General features: G+C 42.6%; 1 protein-coding gene across 3 annotated transcripts in view; it reads left to right on the forward strand.

Annotated features, from left to right (window-relative positions):
* Window positions 1-17,398, forward strand: part of LOC307114380 (recQ-like DNA helicase BLM) — a 79,924-nt gene that overhangs the window by 56,838 nt on the left and 5,688 nt on the right. For all 3 annotated transcript variants that reach the window (XM_079800974.1, XM_079800973.1, XM_079800975.1), the window contains 6 exons: window positions 448-643; window positions 1,290-1,480; window positions 5,660-5,807; window positions 11,567-11,766; window positions 12,455-12,647; window positions 15,554-15,676. In XM_079800974.1, coding sequence (XP_079657100.1) covers window positions 448-643; window positions 1,290-1,480; window positions 5,660-5,807; window positions 11,567-11,766; window positions 12,455-12,647; window positions 15,554-15,676 — 1,051 coding nt within the window. The remainder of the gene's footprint in view (window positions 1-447; window positions 644-1,289; window positions 1,481-5,659; window positions 5,808-11,566; window positions 11,767-12,454; window positions 12,648-15,553; window positions 15,677-17,398) is intronic.

The following is a 17,398-nucleotide window of genomic DNA, read 5'->3' on the forward strand; positions in this document are numbered from 1 at the left end:
GCTAGCAGCAGTGACCTCGACGCTCAAGCCCTGGGAACCACCTGAGCTGCTGAGCAGCACGTTTCTGATCACTGGCCGGGACACCCTGGCAGTGTGTGCGGCACTCACACCACCTTATCAAAAACTTAAGAGATCAACCAGTGACAGCACGTTGAGAGGTGGCTGCTATTGATGCCGGCTCCCTCAGGTGACAATACCAAGCCACACAAGAAAATGCCCGCCCCACCGAGCGTCTCTTGACCTTCTCGGGTCTTAATAAAACTGCAAATTGCCAATATGGAAATCTCCTGTTAGTTGTGCTAAATAATGGGACCAAGTTAAGATACCAGATTGTTGTATAGAGTACATTTGAAAACAAAATAGAAGAGAAAGCTTTTAGGAGCATCTGTTATTAAAATGACGGTTTTAATGCATTATGAGGCTGATAGGCTTTTGCTCTTACATCAGGTTATCTGTGCGACAATTGCATTTGGAATGGGGATTGACAAACCTGACGTGCGATTTGTGATCCACGCATGTCTCCCTAAATCCGTGGAGGGTTACTATCAAGAATCTGGCCGAGCTGGAAGAGACGGGGAAATATCTCACTGCCTGCTTTTCTATACCTATTATGATGTGACCAGACTGAAGAGACTTATACTGAGTAAGTCCCCCTGCAGTCTCGTGATAGTGGTACCCTACTTGTGGCATTGTGGTACTTTTGGTGTAGTTACAGAAAAATAGAAATGCTTATATCAATTTGGGGGTTTTTGTTGTTGTTTTTTTTTTTTTAATATACTTTATTGACTTTTTACAGAGAGGAAAGGAGAGGGACAGAGAGCTAGAAACATCGATGAGAGAGAAACATCGACCAGCTGCCTCTTGCACACCCCCTACCGGGGATGTGCCCACAACCAATGTACATGCCCTTGACCGGAATCGAACCTGGGACCTTTCAGTCCGCAGACCGACGCTCTATCCACTGAGCCAAACCGGTTTCGGCTCAATATGGGAGTTTTTAATATCATGTGCATATCATGCAAATCATCATTGAGAATAATGAAGATTTGCAAAATATTTTCAGCTACTCCTGACCATCTACATTTATACCTATAAAACTAATATCTTAAGGGATGCCCATAAATATTCCATTAATTATAATATAGAATGTCATGTTGATATATAATGCTATTAATAATTATTTCATTTAATATTTAAAGTAACATGAATGTATTATAACTATTTCTGTGATATTCTCTTTTGTTTTTCTACTCTAATAAGTCTTTTTTGCTATGTTCTTCCTCTTTTAGTGGAAAAAGATGGAAACCATCATACAAGAGAGACTCACTTTAATAATTTGTATAGTATGGTACATTACTGTGAAAATATAACAGAATGCAGGCGAATACAGCTTTTGGCTTACTTTGGTGAAATTGGATTTAATCCTGATTTTTGTAAGAAACACTCAGAAGTTTCTTGTGATAATTGCTGTCAAACAAAGGTAAAATGGAAAAACATTTCTCTCCTCTTGATATAGGAAAGTTAGCTGAAAGATGGATTTAAGAATTACTTTTCCCATCTTCTTGAGATGAGCCTTCTCAATCAATAAAACTGTCTTTGCTACCAAAAAAAAAAAAAGTTAGATGAAAATAGTGGCCCCTAAGGAATTAAACAAGGGAAAGATTGCTTCCTTCCCATAGTAATTTGGAATGGAAACATTTTAATATTCTATGGAATATCTTTAGAATTCGAAGCCCTTAAAAATATACTGGGCCTATCCAAAATACTGGGGTTATTATATACGTGCACTAGTAATTATAGGATACTTTAGAAATATCATTATACAAAAAATCCAAAATGAGCAGGTAGAATATTTTCAATTCAACTCTAATCTATATTTAAAGATCTCATTCTCAAAAGAGTTGTGATAACTGGAGTCCTGTGTGTGTGAATTCAGATCAATTAGATGACTCTATAAATTGATTTTTAAAAAACTATGAAGAATAGTGGCAATAACTTCTAGTTGAGTTTGCTATCATTTGTCCTAAAAATAACCTTGGGAGATTGTCAAATTCAAGTACTTGATTGTACCTATTATGGTAATGCTATGTTTTAATGTCTACAGTTTACAGAGCATTTTCTCATTTGATATGTTACTTTCAATGTCTGGGTAAGTTGCTGGGGATTCACAATTTAGCATGGTGGGGCCCGTTCATAGACTGGAGGGGAGATAAACCTATATGTGATCAGAGCGGTTACAACTAGACATGCAGCACTAGCCAGAGCAGAGGTGACTGAGTCTCTCTTGGGGTGCAATCTGGATTCATGGCCATCGCCGCCCACCGCACCCAACTCTGTAGACATTGCTAATCAGGGCACTTATTCAACAAATATTTGTTGAGTGCCTACTCTGTGACAGACGCTGTTGTAGGAGTTTGGGATACATCACAGAACAAAATATAAAGGTCCCTGCCCTTACATTCTAGCAGAAGGAGGCTGAGTACAAACAAGACACATAACAAGCACATGTTAAGGGGTAAGGGCTGTGGTGAAATGCACAGCATGATAAGGAGTCAGGACTAGTGGATGGGATGCAGGATGCAGTATTAGATAAGGTGGCCCAGAGAAGTCCTATTGTAAAGATGACGTCTGAGCAAAACTTTGAAGAAGAGAGTTAGCTGAGCAGCTCTCTGGATGTGGGCATTCCTGGCTGAAGCCAAGAACAACAGCCCTCAGGTAGGGGCAGGCTTGTGCGTTTGAGGGATAAAAAAGGAGCCCACGTGGTGAGCAGGGATATGAGTCAGGAAAGAGGTCGTGGCAGGCCAGAGCAGCAGCTGGAGAGCTGCGTAACTCAAAGTATGGAGTGATCCTCAGCGAAGATGTTTGGATAAGGCAGTCTGGCAGGAAGGATCAGGAATTCCGTTTGGGGTGTATTGGGTTAGATATGTCCATTAGATCCAGAAATTCTGAGAAGAGGCTGGTGATGCATATAAATTTAGGGGTGTTTAACTTATAGATGTTATTTAAAGACATAAGAGCAGGTGAAATCTTCAGGGATATAAGTTTATAGACAGAAGAGAAGAAAACCAAAGATTGAGTCCCGGGACATTAAGAGATTGAGAAGCAGAACTAGGAAAGAAGACCAAGAAAGAACAAGTGAGATAAGAGGAAAACCAAAGAAACTAAGTATTTCAGGGAGGAGGGAGTGCTTAAGCAGTGATCAGATGCTGCTGCTAAGCCAAGGACAGTTAGGACTGAGAATTCACCATTGGATTAGGACTTTAGACTTCACCATTGGCCCTGCAGAAACCTTGGTGACTGTGACTTGACTAGTTTCAGTAGAGTGGCGCAAAATTGGAGGCAGTGAATATATAGGACTTTTTCCAGTTTTGTTTGAAAGATGAACAGAGAAATGAAACAGTAGCTGGCAGGGGAAGTGGAGTCAAGAAAAGACAGGAGAAATAAACATTTGTGTGCGGATAGGAATTTGCCTCCAGAGGATGACAATTTGGTATGTAAGGATGGGGGAGAATTGCTGAAGCAATGTTCTTGAGTAGGCAGAGGGGATGGGATCTAGAGTGTAAGTAGAGAGATTGGCTTCAGACGGGAGCTTGGGTAGTTCATCTGTAATAACAGGCGGAAGGATGAGAAAATGTGCGGCAGGTGCTGACAGTAGCTGTAGTGGAGGAAGTTTGTGCAATCTTTCCTGGTTGCTTCAGTTTTCTCAAGTAGGAAGCAAGGTCGTCAGCTGACAGGATAAGAGAAGGGACTGAACAGAAAGGAGAGAGTAAAATAGTCATCTAAGACAGGGGTCAGTAAACTTTATCTTAAAAGGCCAGAGTAAATATTTTAAGCTTTTGGGCCTTAGAATCACGGCCTCTGTCACAACTACTACTCAACTCTGCTATTTTTAGCCCAAAGCAGACATAAGCAATAAATGCATTGGTTTTCCATGGCTGTGTTCCAGTAAAATTTGATTTACAAAAGCAGGCATATAGCTCATGGACTGGAGTTTGCTGACTACGGTTCTAAGAGAATGGAGGAGTGATGGACTAAGGATGTATGGAGATGACCTGGCAGCGTTAAGCGTCCAGTTGAGGTCTGTGGCCATGTATTGAAAGTGCCAACAGTCAACATGGTTGTCAGTGTAAGTGTTTCTCCAGCCAAGTTCAGCTACAGAAGTGCAGACATGGATGGTGGAGCGCTGCATATAATCATCTGATGTGTCCTGTCAGGCAATGTGATGACGTGGCCTAAGGGCAAAGGAGTTGAGGGTGTATGAAAGGTAGTATGATAGTGATGGTCTATGGCAGTGGTCGGCAAACTTATTAGTCAACAGAGCCAAATATCAACAGTACAACGATTGAAATTTCTTTTGAGAGCCCAATTTTTTAAACTTAAACTTCTTCTAATGCCACTTCTTCAAAATAGACTCTCCCAGGCCGTGGTATTTTGTGGAAGAGCCACACTCAAGGGGCCAAAGAGCCGCATGTGGCTTGCGAGCCGCAGTTTGCCGACCACGGGTCTGTGGAATTCAAGCCGAGTTAGGCAAACATCTGAGGATGAGGATTGTTGGATGCCAGATGATGTGAGCTGGAAAGGTAGGAGGTGTGACCATGGGAGTGAGCTGCTGACGTACGTGGAGGACAGGCTCACTGGAGCAGAGGAGATCAGGACGCTGAAGGCCAAGGTGCGGGAGGGTCGCCTCTGTCCTAGTCACCAAGAAGCAAGACGAGAAGATGTTGGAGAGAGTGACAAGGCCCTCTGTCCTGATGATTCTAGATGGAGCCTCCAAATCACTGCCAAATGCTCGTGGAAGACGAGAATCCTGTTGATCCTCAGGTTGTTGCAATGTGGCAGATGAACAAGGATTAGGAGACGGGGAGCTGCATGTACAGAGGCACAGAAGCAGAAGCAGGACCCAGCTTTGGGGATGCACAGGTGGCTAGATTGCTACCGTACTTTCCGGCGTATAAGACGACTGGGCGTATAAGATTTTCCTGGGTTAAAAAGTCGTTTTATATGCCGGAAAATACGGTATATTGGGCTATATTGATGGGATTAGATATAATGGATTAGATATATTGGACTACCGTATTTTCCGGCGTATAAGATGACTTTTTAACCCAGGAAAACCTTATACTCCCAGTAGTCTTATACGCCGGAAAATACGGTAGTTTGGAGAACTAGCGGAAAGAGCATATGGTAATGGAGGCTTTAGAAAATAGGCAGCGTTTGGAGTCAGCCAAGGGGAATATGAGAAAGGGAACTGACAGGAGATAATAAAAAAGAGAGATTGTGGCACCAAAGACCCAAAAGAGATTGGAAACTCATCAATTGGCACGTTTTTCATCTCAGAAGTCACCAGCCAGTACATAACAGACCACTGTTCTAGGGGTGATGAAGGGTATTTTGTTTTCTAAGAATATTACCTGTAGAGTACTGTCAGGTCATTGAAAGACAAGATGTATGTCTTCAAAGCAGTAATAAAATAGATATAGTAGAGTGCTAATTGTTCTAGACACAAGGTCAATATAAGAACTTAGGAAAGAATGAACATGTGAAACTTACTTAGATTTTGGTGTGGAAACGGTTGATTCATGACACTACTAGTTAGTAAACCTTAGCAATCTAGGTCTCATCGTAATTATCATAAAAGGTAATCTCTTTTTATTCATAGGATTATAAGACACGAGATGTGACTGACGATGTGAAAAATATTGTAAGATTTGTCCAAGAACATAGTTCATCTCAAGGAATGGGAAATAGAAAACATGTAGGTCCTTGTGGGAGATTTACCATGAATATGCTGGTTGACATTTTCTTGGGTAAGTGATCTGTTTTTTTTAGTTTGCGTTATATCAGTTGAAGTTGAACATCTAAAGAATTCTCTTGTCTATTTTCTTATAGAAGTGAAGGGCTTCAGGATAAAACCTTTTTCGACTAACAAAAGAAAATCGGTTTTTATAAATTATGCCGATTTTTTTTTTCCAGAAAGAAACACTTTATGATGTGTGTTTTTAAAATTGAGTTTTAGAGAGGAAGGGAGAAAGAGAGAAACATCAATGTGAGAGAGAAACATAGATCACTGCCTCCTGCATGCAACCCCGACTGGGGATCGAGCCCACAATCTGGATTCAAACCGGCTTTTCAGTGCATGGGACAGTGCTCAACCATAGCCACACTGGCCAGGGCTATCCTAATTATTTTTATAGAATTTATAAGTCACTAAGATAAGGAGTTCTCATACAAAAAAATAAAATAAAGCTTATACAGTTTCGTCTGAGTGGAATATAACTTGCTTAGAGAATTACCCGTTAGCTGACTTTCAGTTCAAGATGGTAGCCTGAGCATAAGTATCTTTCTTCCTTTTTTGCTTGACACTCTGTTAAAATAATAGTAAGGAAATAAACTGAGGAATTAAATCTGCAATGGCATAGAAAACCAGAGAGAGACCATCATTAGATTGAGGAAATGGATGGAAGCCTATTGACAAATGGAATGAAGCGCAATAAACCACGATGGTAAATTAATTGTAGGAGAGAGTTAAAGCAAGGGAGGGACTATCAACCAGGCAAAACCCCTTATCAGTAGGCCTCAGGCCTGAAGTCTGGACCCAGGGACTGGGAGTGAAATCAGGGGAGCCCAAAATAGGAAAAATAGGAGGGGGCAGTTAAAAAGAGTCTGCCCACCAAAGAACTGCATCAAATACCAGCCTGATTCTAAAATAAAAAATAAATGAACTGCCTGAGGACTAGAAAGGCGGCTGAGCTCTAGTCGGTTTGGTTGTGTGGATGGAGCCTGGGCCTGTGGACTGAGGGGGTCCCAGGTTCGATTCTGGTCAAGGGCACATGCCTGGGTTGCGAGCTCGATCCCCAGTTGGGGGCATGCAGGAGGCAGCCGATCAATGATTCTCATCATTGATGTTTCTATCTCTCTCTCTTCCTCCCTCTCTGAAATCAGTAAAAATATATTTTTAAAAAATAATTTAAGGAAGAAATAAAGAGAGAGGGAGAGAGAAAGAAAGGAAGAAAAGGAAGGAAGGGAGAGAGGAGGGAAGGAAAGGAACAGAGAGAAGAAAGAAAGAGAGAGAGAGAGAGAGAGAGAGAGAGAGAGAGAGAAAGGAAGGAAGAAGAAAGAAAGGAAGAAGAAAGAAAAGAGAGAGAAAGAGAGAAAAGAAAAGCAGCTGAGTTAGCATGGTGGGTGGGGAACCCAACCCACCTAAAGTCTGGTCCTACCTACTTATTCTAAAGCAAACCTAATGACTGAATATCCCCATTCAGGGAAGGAATTTGGGGGGACATAGACCTAGATATAAAATAACAGAGGAAGTCCACTAAATAGTTTAACCTGGTCCTGAAGATTAAGTATAAATGGACATCAAGAGAAAGACCAAATAGAGTATTTGACCCTGGGGACAGAGATAGCTAAGTAAGTAGGCAATAGCTTTGGGGAGAAAGGAGAGGACACTCTTAATTAGTATCTTCACAAAGACTTCAATAATAATAGAATGTTTTGGAAAAGAAAAAAACGACTGAGAAAGCACTATAACATTTTTAAAATGGTTGACAGTAAATTTAGTGGAAAGGTTGGAAGACGAAGTCTAGAAAATCTTCTAATACCTGAGCAAAAAATAAATGGAAAAAATATAGACCTATTCTTAGGAGATATGAAATCTGACAAAATTTTTGAAATAGGAAATAGAGGGAATTATTAAACCAATGATAAAGGAAATTTCCCAGAGCGGAAAAGGAAAAGGCCTTCAGATTAAAATGCCCACTGAATGCCAAATCAAATGCTTTATGAGATGTAATACCAAGAATAAGAAAGAAAAGAAAAACAAAAGTAAAAAGAATGAAAAAAGAATACCAAGAGTAAGAAAAATAAAAAAGAATACCAAGAGTAAAGAAATATTAGAGAGGAAAAATTTTCTCTACCCTGTTAGGTTTAGTAGTGGAGGGGGCCTGCAAATTAAACTGTCAAAAGACAGATTTAATCATGTGTGTAAGAGAGTTCACGGAAAAAATGTAACTCTTAAGGGTTGGTTAGGCTTTGGGGCTTAAATACCACCTGAAGGGAAGGGGAGGGGGAGAAAGACCACTTAAGGAAAAGAGAAGATTTTTTTGGAAAGGTAAATAGGCTCTTAGGAGAACAGATGGGAGGAAGATATCGTTTTTTGTGACAGTGTCTGTTTAGATGTGGATCTTTGATGATAAGATCAGTCATCCCTGGGAGGGGATTTATGACAGTTGATTGAATTCCTTGGGGGGGTCTGTGCTTGAGATTTCTTCTGCTCAATAATTTTTATGTCACAGTGGCTTATTCTGGACCTCTTTATTGATGGTCCTGAAAGTTTTGGTAAGTAAAATCAGAAACCAAAACCAAACTAGCATCAGATTAATATCAGCAACTCTGGAGACTAGAAGGCAAAGAAAGTGAGTGCACATCATATGATACCATAAACAAAGGAACTGACTGAGGGTCCGGTGAGAAGAAATCCCAGAAACACAGCTATGCAGCACGTCCAGTAAGCAGTTTGTGCCCATTGTAACAAGGTCAAGAAAAATCGGTCCCCAATAATCCTATCTAATAAAGGGGTAATATGCAAATTGACCATCACTCCAACACACAATATGGCCACCCCCTGTGGACACAAGATGGCCGACAGGGGAGGGTAGTTGTGGGCGATCAGGCCAGCAGGGGAGGGCAGTTGGGGGGGGGACCAGGCCTGCAGGGGAGGGCAGTTAGGGGCAACCAGGCTGGCAAGGGAGGGCAGTTAGGGGTGACCGGGCCTGCAGGGGAGGGTAGTTGGGAGTGACCAGGCCTGCAGGGGAGGGCAGTTAGGGGTGATTGGGCTGGCAAGGGAGTGGTTAGGGGGTGATCAGGCTGGCGGGCAGAAGCAGTTAGGGACAATCAGGCAGGTAGGCAGGTGAACAGTTGGGAGCCAGCAGTCCTGGATTGTGAGAGGGATCCCAGATTGGAGACGGTACAGGCTGGGCTGAGGGACACACACACACACAAACACACACACACACACCCGTGCATGAATTTTGTGCACTGGGTCTCTAGTATAAAGAATAAGAAATTAAATATTTTTTAAAATATATTTTTATTGACTTCAGATGTAAAGAGAGATAGAAACATAAATGATGAGAATCATTTGATCAGCTGCCTCCTGCCTTCCCACTACTGGGGATGGAGCCTGCAATCTGGGCAATGCCCTGACCAGGAATTGAGCTTTGACCTTCTAGTTCATAGAACAGTGCTCAACCACTGAACCACACTGGCTTGGCTTTTTAAAATATATTCATTCATTTATTTTAATCTTCACCTGAGGATATTTATTTATTTTTTAAATATGTTTTTATTTATTTCAGAGAGGAAGGGAGAGGGAGAGAGAAGCATCAATGATGAGAGAGGATCATTGATTGGCTGCCTCCTGCACATCCCCCCACTGGGGATGGAGCCCACAACCTGAGCATGTGCCCTTGACTGGAATCGAACCTGGGACACTTCAGTCTGCATGCTGATACTCTATCCACTGAGCCAAACCAGCTAGGACTCTGTTTTTTTGTGTGTGTGTGTTTGTGTTGTGGTTTTTTTTTTAAGAGAGGGGTGCGGAGCCTAGGTGGCAGAGGGTGAGAAAGAAAGAGAGAAATATCAATGTGAAAGAGACACATCAACTGGTTGCCTCCTACATGTGCCCAACCAGGGCCAGGGATCGAACTTGCAATCCTGGTACACACCCTTGGCCCCGATACCTTTTGGTGTGCGGGGCCAACACTCTAACCACTTAGCAGCACTGGCCAGGGTAGAAATGAAATATTTTATTGATGACAGTGAAAAACACAAATGTTACTTCCCAACCAAAAAGGGAGAAAGGGGCTTAGAAACTCCAGGGGAAAGATTATACAGGAGAGCTAAGGTTATATGTAAAACAAAGGAAATTGTCACATGATTTTGAGTAATTGATAAAATCTACCAAAAAAAATAATCCATTTGCCTGAATGCGGTAAACATCCTCCTTAGGATTGCACAAGAGTCACAGCATTCCAAGTGGGGAAGGAAACTTATTAACTGTTGATTAGCTACAACACTTGGCATCAACATATAGACTTAAATATGGTTAGAGAACAGGACAGGATGTATATGTTCATCTTGATATAAAAGTAAAGTACATAAGTAAATAAAAATAAAAGAAGAGTACACAGAAGGTTTGAGATGCTAATTTACATAGAGGGGAGTGGTCAAAAGTTCTATCTAAAGTTACAGAAATATTAAATAGGTGAACCAGTATTATAGCAAAATTTGGGGCAAGATAGAGTGAAGGGAGTGGCATAAATGAGATGAAGCCTCTCTTTTATTTTTTTATTTTTTAAAAAATATATTTTATTGATTTTTCACAGAAAGGAAGGGAGAGGGATAGAGAGCTAGAAACATCGATGAGAGAGAGACAGTTGCCCCCTGCACACTCCCCACTGGGGATGTGCCCGCAACCAAGGTACATGCCCTTGACCGGAATCGAACCTGGGACCTTCCAGTCCGCAGACCGACACTCTGTCCACTGAGCCAAACCAGTTTCGGCTGAAGCCTCTCTTTCATAGTTGGGTGTTCATTAGGTAAATGTCAGGTGGTGACTGGCTAGAGCAGGGGTGGGGGGACCCTTTTTCTGCCAAGGGCCGTTTGGATATTTATAACATCATTTGAGGGCCGTTCAAAATTATCAGCTTAAAAATTAGCCTGCTCTATTTGGGCCAACATTTAATTAACTCACCCTAATGCCTTGGCAGGGCCAGACCAAATGACTCTGTGTGCCTTATACGGAGCAGGCCAGATGTTCCCCACCCCTGGGCTAGAGGAACGACAGCAAGGGTTAGGGTTCCGGAGGAGGTAACCACAAGAGCTGAAAACAAAAGCTGTTTAGAAAGTGAATGCCTTAGAGAAGGGAAGTGAGACGGGAGGGGAGGGTGGGGCAGAGGAATGTTGCCTTTAATTATAAACCCTTCTGGACTGTAGTCTCTTTTTCCCAGGTATCACATTAATTGAATATATAAACAATTAAGAGGTTCCTTCATTTTAAAAAAATCAATAGCCTGGATTGGAGTAGGAGCAGGATTTGCTCAGCTTCTCAGCTTTTTCCTCTGGACCGGCTCCTTCCTCAGGACAGAAGCAGCTTCAGTGCTAAGTCTTCCCTTTCAGGATTCTTGCCTTCTCCTAGTTTGGACCTTTTTCAGGGGAACAAAGGATTGCAGATAAAACAATTTATTGTAAGAGTTATACATGATCACTACATTGTAATATGTAGAAAACTGAAAAAATACAAATAACTCCAGAGAAATCTAATATTTTAATGTGTTTGCTCACAATCACATATTTATCATATTGTACATATAATTTAACACTTTTATATAATAATATGTAAGCATTTTCTTATTTTTTATTTTAAAGTAATTTTTAATAATTTATATTTTGTCATGGTAATGATGTATTTTATTCCATTTATCCAGACCTGCCCACAAATGACCTCTAGTAGAGCATTATGATGTGCCTACATTTACTAATCTAACTTTTTTTCCCTTCTCACCAGGGAGTAAGAGTGCAAAAATTCAGTCGGGGATATTTGGAAAGGGATCTACATATTCACGACACAATGCTGAAAGACTTTTTAAAAAGCTGATACTCGACAAGATCTTGGATGAAGACTTATTTATCAATGCCAATGACCAACCCATTGCCTATGTGATGCTCGGAACTAAAGCGCAAGCTTTACTAAATGGGCATTTAAAGGTACGGCATTTTAAATGTTGATTTCATTTTATTATTTCACAGTGAGTAGACAAAAACATATTACTGCAAATTAAACTCTCTTTTCCAAAGCTTATGGGTACTGAATTTATTTCTACTATCTTATATGAACATATTATGTTCCTCTTAATTTGCAAAGAGACCTTAAAATGGAACCCAAGTAATGCAATACCTACCAAAGTGACCTTAATGGGTTATCAGATCACTATATCACCACGTATTTACTAAACTAACATTTGTCAAGAAGTAGTTCTGTGCTAGGCACTGGGGATACAAAGATGGAGAATGCACAGCCCCTGTTCCCAAAGGGCTTACTATACACTTGGCATAAAAGAAGTATCCCCCCCGCCCTGGCCGGTTTGGCTCATTGGATAGAGCGTCGGCCTGCGGACTGAAGGGTCCCGGGTTCGGTTCCGGTCAAGGGCATGTACCTTGGTTGCGGGCGTATCCCCAGTGGGGGGTGTGCAGGAGGCAGCTGATCGATGTTTCTCTCTCATCGATGTTTCTGGCTCTCTGTCCCTCTCCCCTCCTCTCTGTAGAAAATCAATAAAATATATTTTTAAAAAAAAGTATCCCCCCAAAAATGCAATGAGGCATTAAATAAAACCCCTATGTTGATGCACACACACACACTCCTATGATTTCTCTCTCTCTCCCCTCTCACTCAAAGGTTGACTTTATGGAGACGGAAAATTCCAGCCGTATAAAAAAACAAAAAGCCTTAGTGACGAAGGTTTCCCAGAGGGAAGAGGTTGTTAAGAAATGTCTTGGAGAACTTACAGAAGTGTGCAAATCTCTGGGGAAAGTTTTTGGTGTCCATTACTTTAATATCTTCAACACTGTCACTCTCAAGAAGCTTGCAGGTAGGTGTGTCTGAGCCTTCTGTTCCGTGGCATCAATTAATAAGCCCAAGGTTAGTCTTGCTAAGGAACTTTTTTAAGTGCATAAATGTATCTCAGGCTTTTGTATTATTCTTATTTAATCTCTAAATTGAAAGCTCAGAGAAGCCATTTAAACTTATTCTTGAGATACTTTCTTCCAGTGCTGGATGTTAGAATATGGATAATTGCAGTCTCTAATACCAGATGTTCCTTATGATTATGTGTCCATTTGTGCCTGTCTTTATGAAATTTAGCTATGTTATTATAACGATGTCTTTGCAATGAGGAGCTAAGTTCCTTATGAAAAGAGATGATGTGTTATGCTTCTTTGAATCCGGATCAAGCACTCTTCTGTGTCTTCAGTTAATAAATGCCCTGAGTTATTGCCAAAGCTTCAGATAGCTCAACCAGAATTCTAATAGTAAAGGCCTTGGAAAATAAGGTGTTACATCAGTGACTAACTAGTAGTGTACATTACCTTCCTGAAGTCCCATCATCATCACCTTCTCTCTTCTCCATTCCCATTCCCAGCACCATAGGCCATTATAGTACTTCATCAACTCTAAGATGCCATCTACTTTAGACACTGCTATTTTATGAACTATTGAGAAAGAAAAAATTCTGCTAATTAAACAGTAACATAGTGCTTTTGTTGAAAATTATTTTGACTTATTCTGCTTGTACATGAAAAATGCATAAAATTAAAGTGAGGTGATTTAGGTACTTGTAAATATTCACATTCAAAGCCTGACTTCCATTTTTTTTTTTTTTCACAATCTGGCCACTCAGTGTATATTTTTTTTTATTTCAGAGAGGAAGGGAGAGGGAGAGAGAGAAACATTCATGAGGGGAGAGAATCATGGATCGGCTGCCTCCTGCACGCCCCCTACTGGGGATCGAGCCCACAACCCGGGCATGTGCCCTTGACCGGGAATCAAACCCGGGACCCTTCAGTCCGCAGGCCGACGCTCTACCCACTGAACCACACCGGCCAGGGCTTCCAAATTATTTTGAGTCCGTTTTCCATATCTTTGTTTTCCCGTGTGTCATTGAGAATGTTAGTGACAGCAACCTTTTTCAGTGTGTTCCACTATTTTCCCATCACTCATTCTGGTTTGGTGGTCGTGTTTTCTTGACATCCTCATTGGCACAAAGGTAACACTGCTTCATCCACTTTAGGCATCTTTTTCAGTCGTGGAAAGCATTGGTCGTAGCATGCAAGAAACTCTGAACTTGTGGTCATTTTCTCAGAAAGAGATATTGGCTTTATCAATGCCAAATTTATCCCCTATTACTCCGTTTCTGAGGTTTTCTGCATTCACAATCACTTTTTCAGTCTAATCACAGCCTAGTTGTTTTGTAGACATTTTCTGTGGCACGTGAGGAACCGGCCCCGCAGTCACGCCGTGGCCGTGCCAGCAGTGCTAATGGCTGTGACTACGTCCTCACGTGCACAGGCAGCCGCCGCCGCAGCACAGCTACCATTCAGCCGTCAGCACTTGTAAGACCAACCTTGACCTCAGGAAAGTCAAACGGTGAATAAGTGTCTTAGAGTTGATGAAATACAATCTTTTGTTCCTAGGCTCTTAGTGTAGTCTTCTAACTGGTCTCCTTACCTCCAGATATGAACATGATGTACATTTTAATCTTCCAAAACCTCTGTTAAAACGCCAACAGCTCTCCAGATGAAGTACCAAGTCTATCAAGGATCTGCATTTCTACTTGCCTTTCCCACTTCGTCTCCCACTAACGCCCTCCATAAACCTAGTCTGTCCCAAAGGTCTGTTCCTCTTCCTCTAAACATAGAAATGATGTGAAAATCGAAGATTTGAAATCCACCCTTTGCTGAAGTCTACGTAGGAATTATTACTCCCTCACTCCCCATAGCCAGTGCATCAATGACTCCTACAGACCAGCCTCCCAGATGCATCCAAATCCATCTCTTCATCTCTACCGCTACATCCTAATTCGCGACATCCTCGCTTCCTTCTCAGTGGCTCCCACCGGGCTCCTAGTTTCTGCTCTTCCCCTTATAATCCATTTTCCATACAGCAGCTAGAGTGATCTTTAAAATGACAGGCTTGTCCGGCTACGGGACCGATGTAGCATCTGTGTGCAGAGGACTCAGCAGCCTACTTGTTAAAGTCAGATTACCCGCTTCATCCCACAGACAGAAAGACTGGAGGAAGAATGGGTTTGGGTTGGGGGCATGTAAGAATTCAGTTACGGGCCCTGGCTGGTTTGGCTCAGTGGATAGAGCATTGGCTTGCGGACTGAAGGGTCCCGGGTTCGATTCTGGTCAAGGACATATGCCCGGGTTGAGGGCTTGATCCCTAGTAGGAGGCATGCAGGAGGCAGCTGATCAATGATTCTCTCTCATCATTGATGTTTCTATCTCTCCCTTTCCCTTCCTCTCTGAAATCAATAAAAATATATATTTTAATTCTTATTTTTTTAAAAAGAATTCAGTTACGGTCTTTTTGAGTTGGATATACAAGTCTGGAGTGCAGGGGAGAAGTCAGAGCTGGAAACATGAATGTGGGCATTCTCCTAAATAACCTGAATGTGAGAAGATAGCAAAGTCTGCTTAAACTCTGAGGCACAGCGCACAGGTCCTCTCCGGCTACCCCGTGTCCTTTGCTCTCCCTCCCTCTCAGCCCTGACGTAACTCGCCTTTGCTGCTGGAATTGGATGATGGGCTCCTACCCTCTGGGCCTATCTGCTGCCTCTGTTGGCACCAACTGCGTTGCAGAAAATTGGCCCATGTGCCCAGTGCTCCGCCCTTGGTTGGCACTTAACAAGCATGTGCTGAATGGGTGGATGAGCACAAATCCAGTGGGTTTTCTCTTGGTGGTAATTTAAGTTCCTGCTTTTATGTTCACGCACAGAATCGTTATCTTCTGATCCTGAGGTTTTGCTTCAAATTGATGGTGTTACTGAAGATAAACTGGAAAAATACGGTGCAGAAGTGATTCCAGTATTACAGAAATACTCCGAGTGGACACTGCCAGGTTCAGTATACAGCCAAATATGTGTTTTCTGAAAGCCTGACTTAATGTTAAGCGATGCATCTCACTGGATTAAATCTCTGTGGTTTCCGGGTTGTTCACGCTTCCAACACCTTGTCACCCTGGCGCTCAAGTGCTCAGGGCACCCTTCAGTGGTGTGCCAGGCACCGCTTCCAGGACACAAGTGCTTAGACCCCCTGCGGGGTGCCAGCTACCAAACCTGCTACAGGACCCAAAGGAGGACCTTTGAGCCCAGAAGTTGCTGGTTCTGTTCAGGCAAATACCTGGGGGACCCTTAGGGCTAGTCGCCGTGGTCGGCAAACTGCGGCTCGCGAGCCACATGCGGCTCTTCGGCCCCTTGAGTGTGGCTCTTCCACAAATACCACAGCCTGGGCGAGTCTATTTTGAAGAAGTGGCGTTAGAAGAAGTTTAAGTTTAAATAATTTGGCTCTCAAAAGAAATTTCAATTGTTGTACTGTTGATATTTGGCTCTGTTGACGAATGAGTTTGCCGACCACTGGGCTAGTGCAGCTCCCAGGCCTGCCACCATCTCGCTCTGAGCTCCTTGGCAGGCCACAAATAACCTCCTTGTGCTGCAGTTTCCTTATCTGAGGAGGGAATATGTTATCTGAAAAGCATGTCTACAGGTAAAATGGAAGAGTGGAGTTTAAATATTTTGGGAAAATGACCATGGAATTGTAGTGCTAGATTATCTTATTACTAGCGTTCCTGTTGCAGGAAAAATCCTGCAATAGGGTTTCCTGCTGCACTCTACCCCGCCCTGCCTGCTCTCCTCCCTTGTCCCCTGGCCTGCCCGCCTTCTCCACCAGCCTGCCGGCTTTTCCCTTCTCCCCTCCCCCGGCCCCGCCTCCGTTCCTCCCTTCTCCTCCCCCCGGCTTGCTTGCTTCTCCGAAGCTTTGCTCCCTTCTGCAGCTCTTGGCTTCTTTCTACGCTGTCTTGATATGCAAATTAACCACCATCTTTGTTGGGGTGATTTGCATACTTGTCCTGATTGGTTGGTGGGCGTGGCTTGGTCGTAGCGAAGTTGCGGTCAATTTGCATATTTGTCTGGTATTATGTAGGATTGTTAGCTATTAAAGAATCTGCCCAAGTCGGTGCCTCATTAGCAGGTGTTCCCAAAGGTTACATTAGGCCTGTCACAAAGCATCTCTCCTGACGAACCCCATCACTACTGAGCTGTAGAAGGCACTGGCTAAGAGGAAACGGAGAGCAAAGGAATGTGTAGGAGACAGGACACATGCAGAAGTCTTATGGCCTCCTCTAACAGACTGCCATGTGATAGGACACAGCAGGCAGGCCAAGTGCAATGTTTTTCCTGTTTCTGTAAGGGATCTCGGTAGGGGTTTCTTTTCCAGGCTAATGGAAATAGTAAACAGGCTGAGAAATGAGTGAGCATGTGTTTCAAGTTCTGTCTGTTCCTAATTGTTTTTGACTCATTAAGAAAATGCTGCAGAAGAAGGGTTTCATACATTCCTCAGTATCGTCATTAAAGGCCTTGCTTTGACAATAGGGGCAGTCCTTGGTGGGAACTTCATGCTTGTTTACTATAGTAACTTGTTTGGAAGGGTTTTTCCCACGTGAGACAGGGCTGCTCTGTGGAAGCAGCCAGCCTGGTGAGAATTGCTGCCACTATTGAGGGACGGGCACTGTGCCAAGAGCTTTGTCTGTTTTGTATCCCTCAGTCCTCTCAACACCCATTTTACA

Source organism: Cnephaeus nilssonii (assembly GCF_951640355.1).
Source record: "Cnephaeus nilssonii genome assembly, contig: SUPER_18_unloc_1, whole genome shotgun sequence".
NCBI classification, from domain to species: domain Eukaryota; kingdom Metazoa; phylum Chordata; class Mammalia; order Chiroptera; family Vespertilionidae; genus Cnephaeus; species Cnephaeus nilssonii.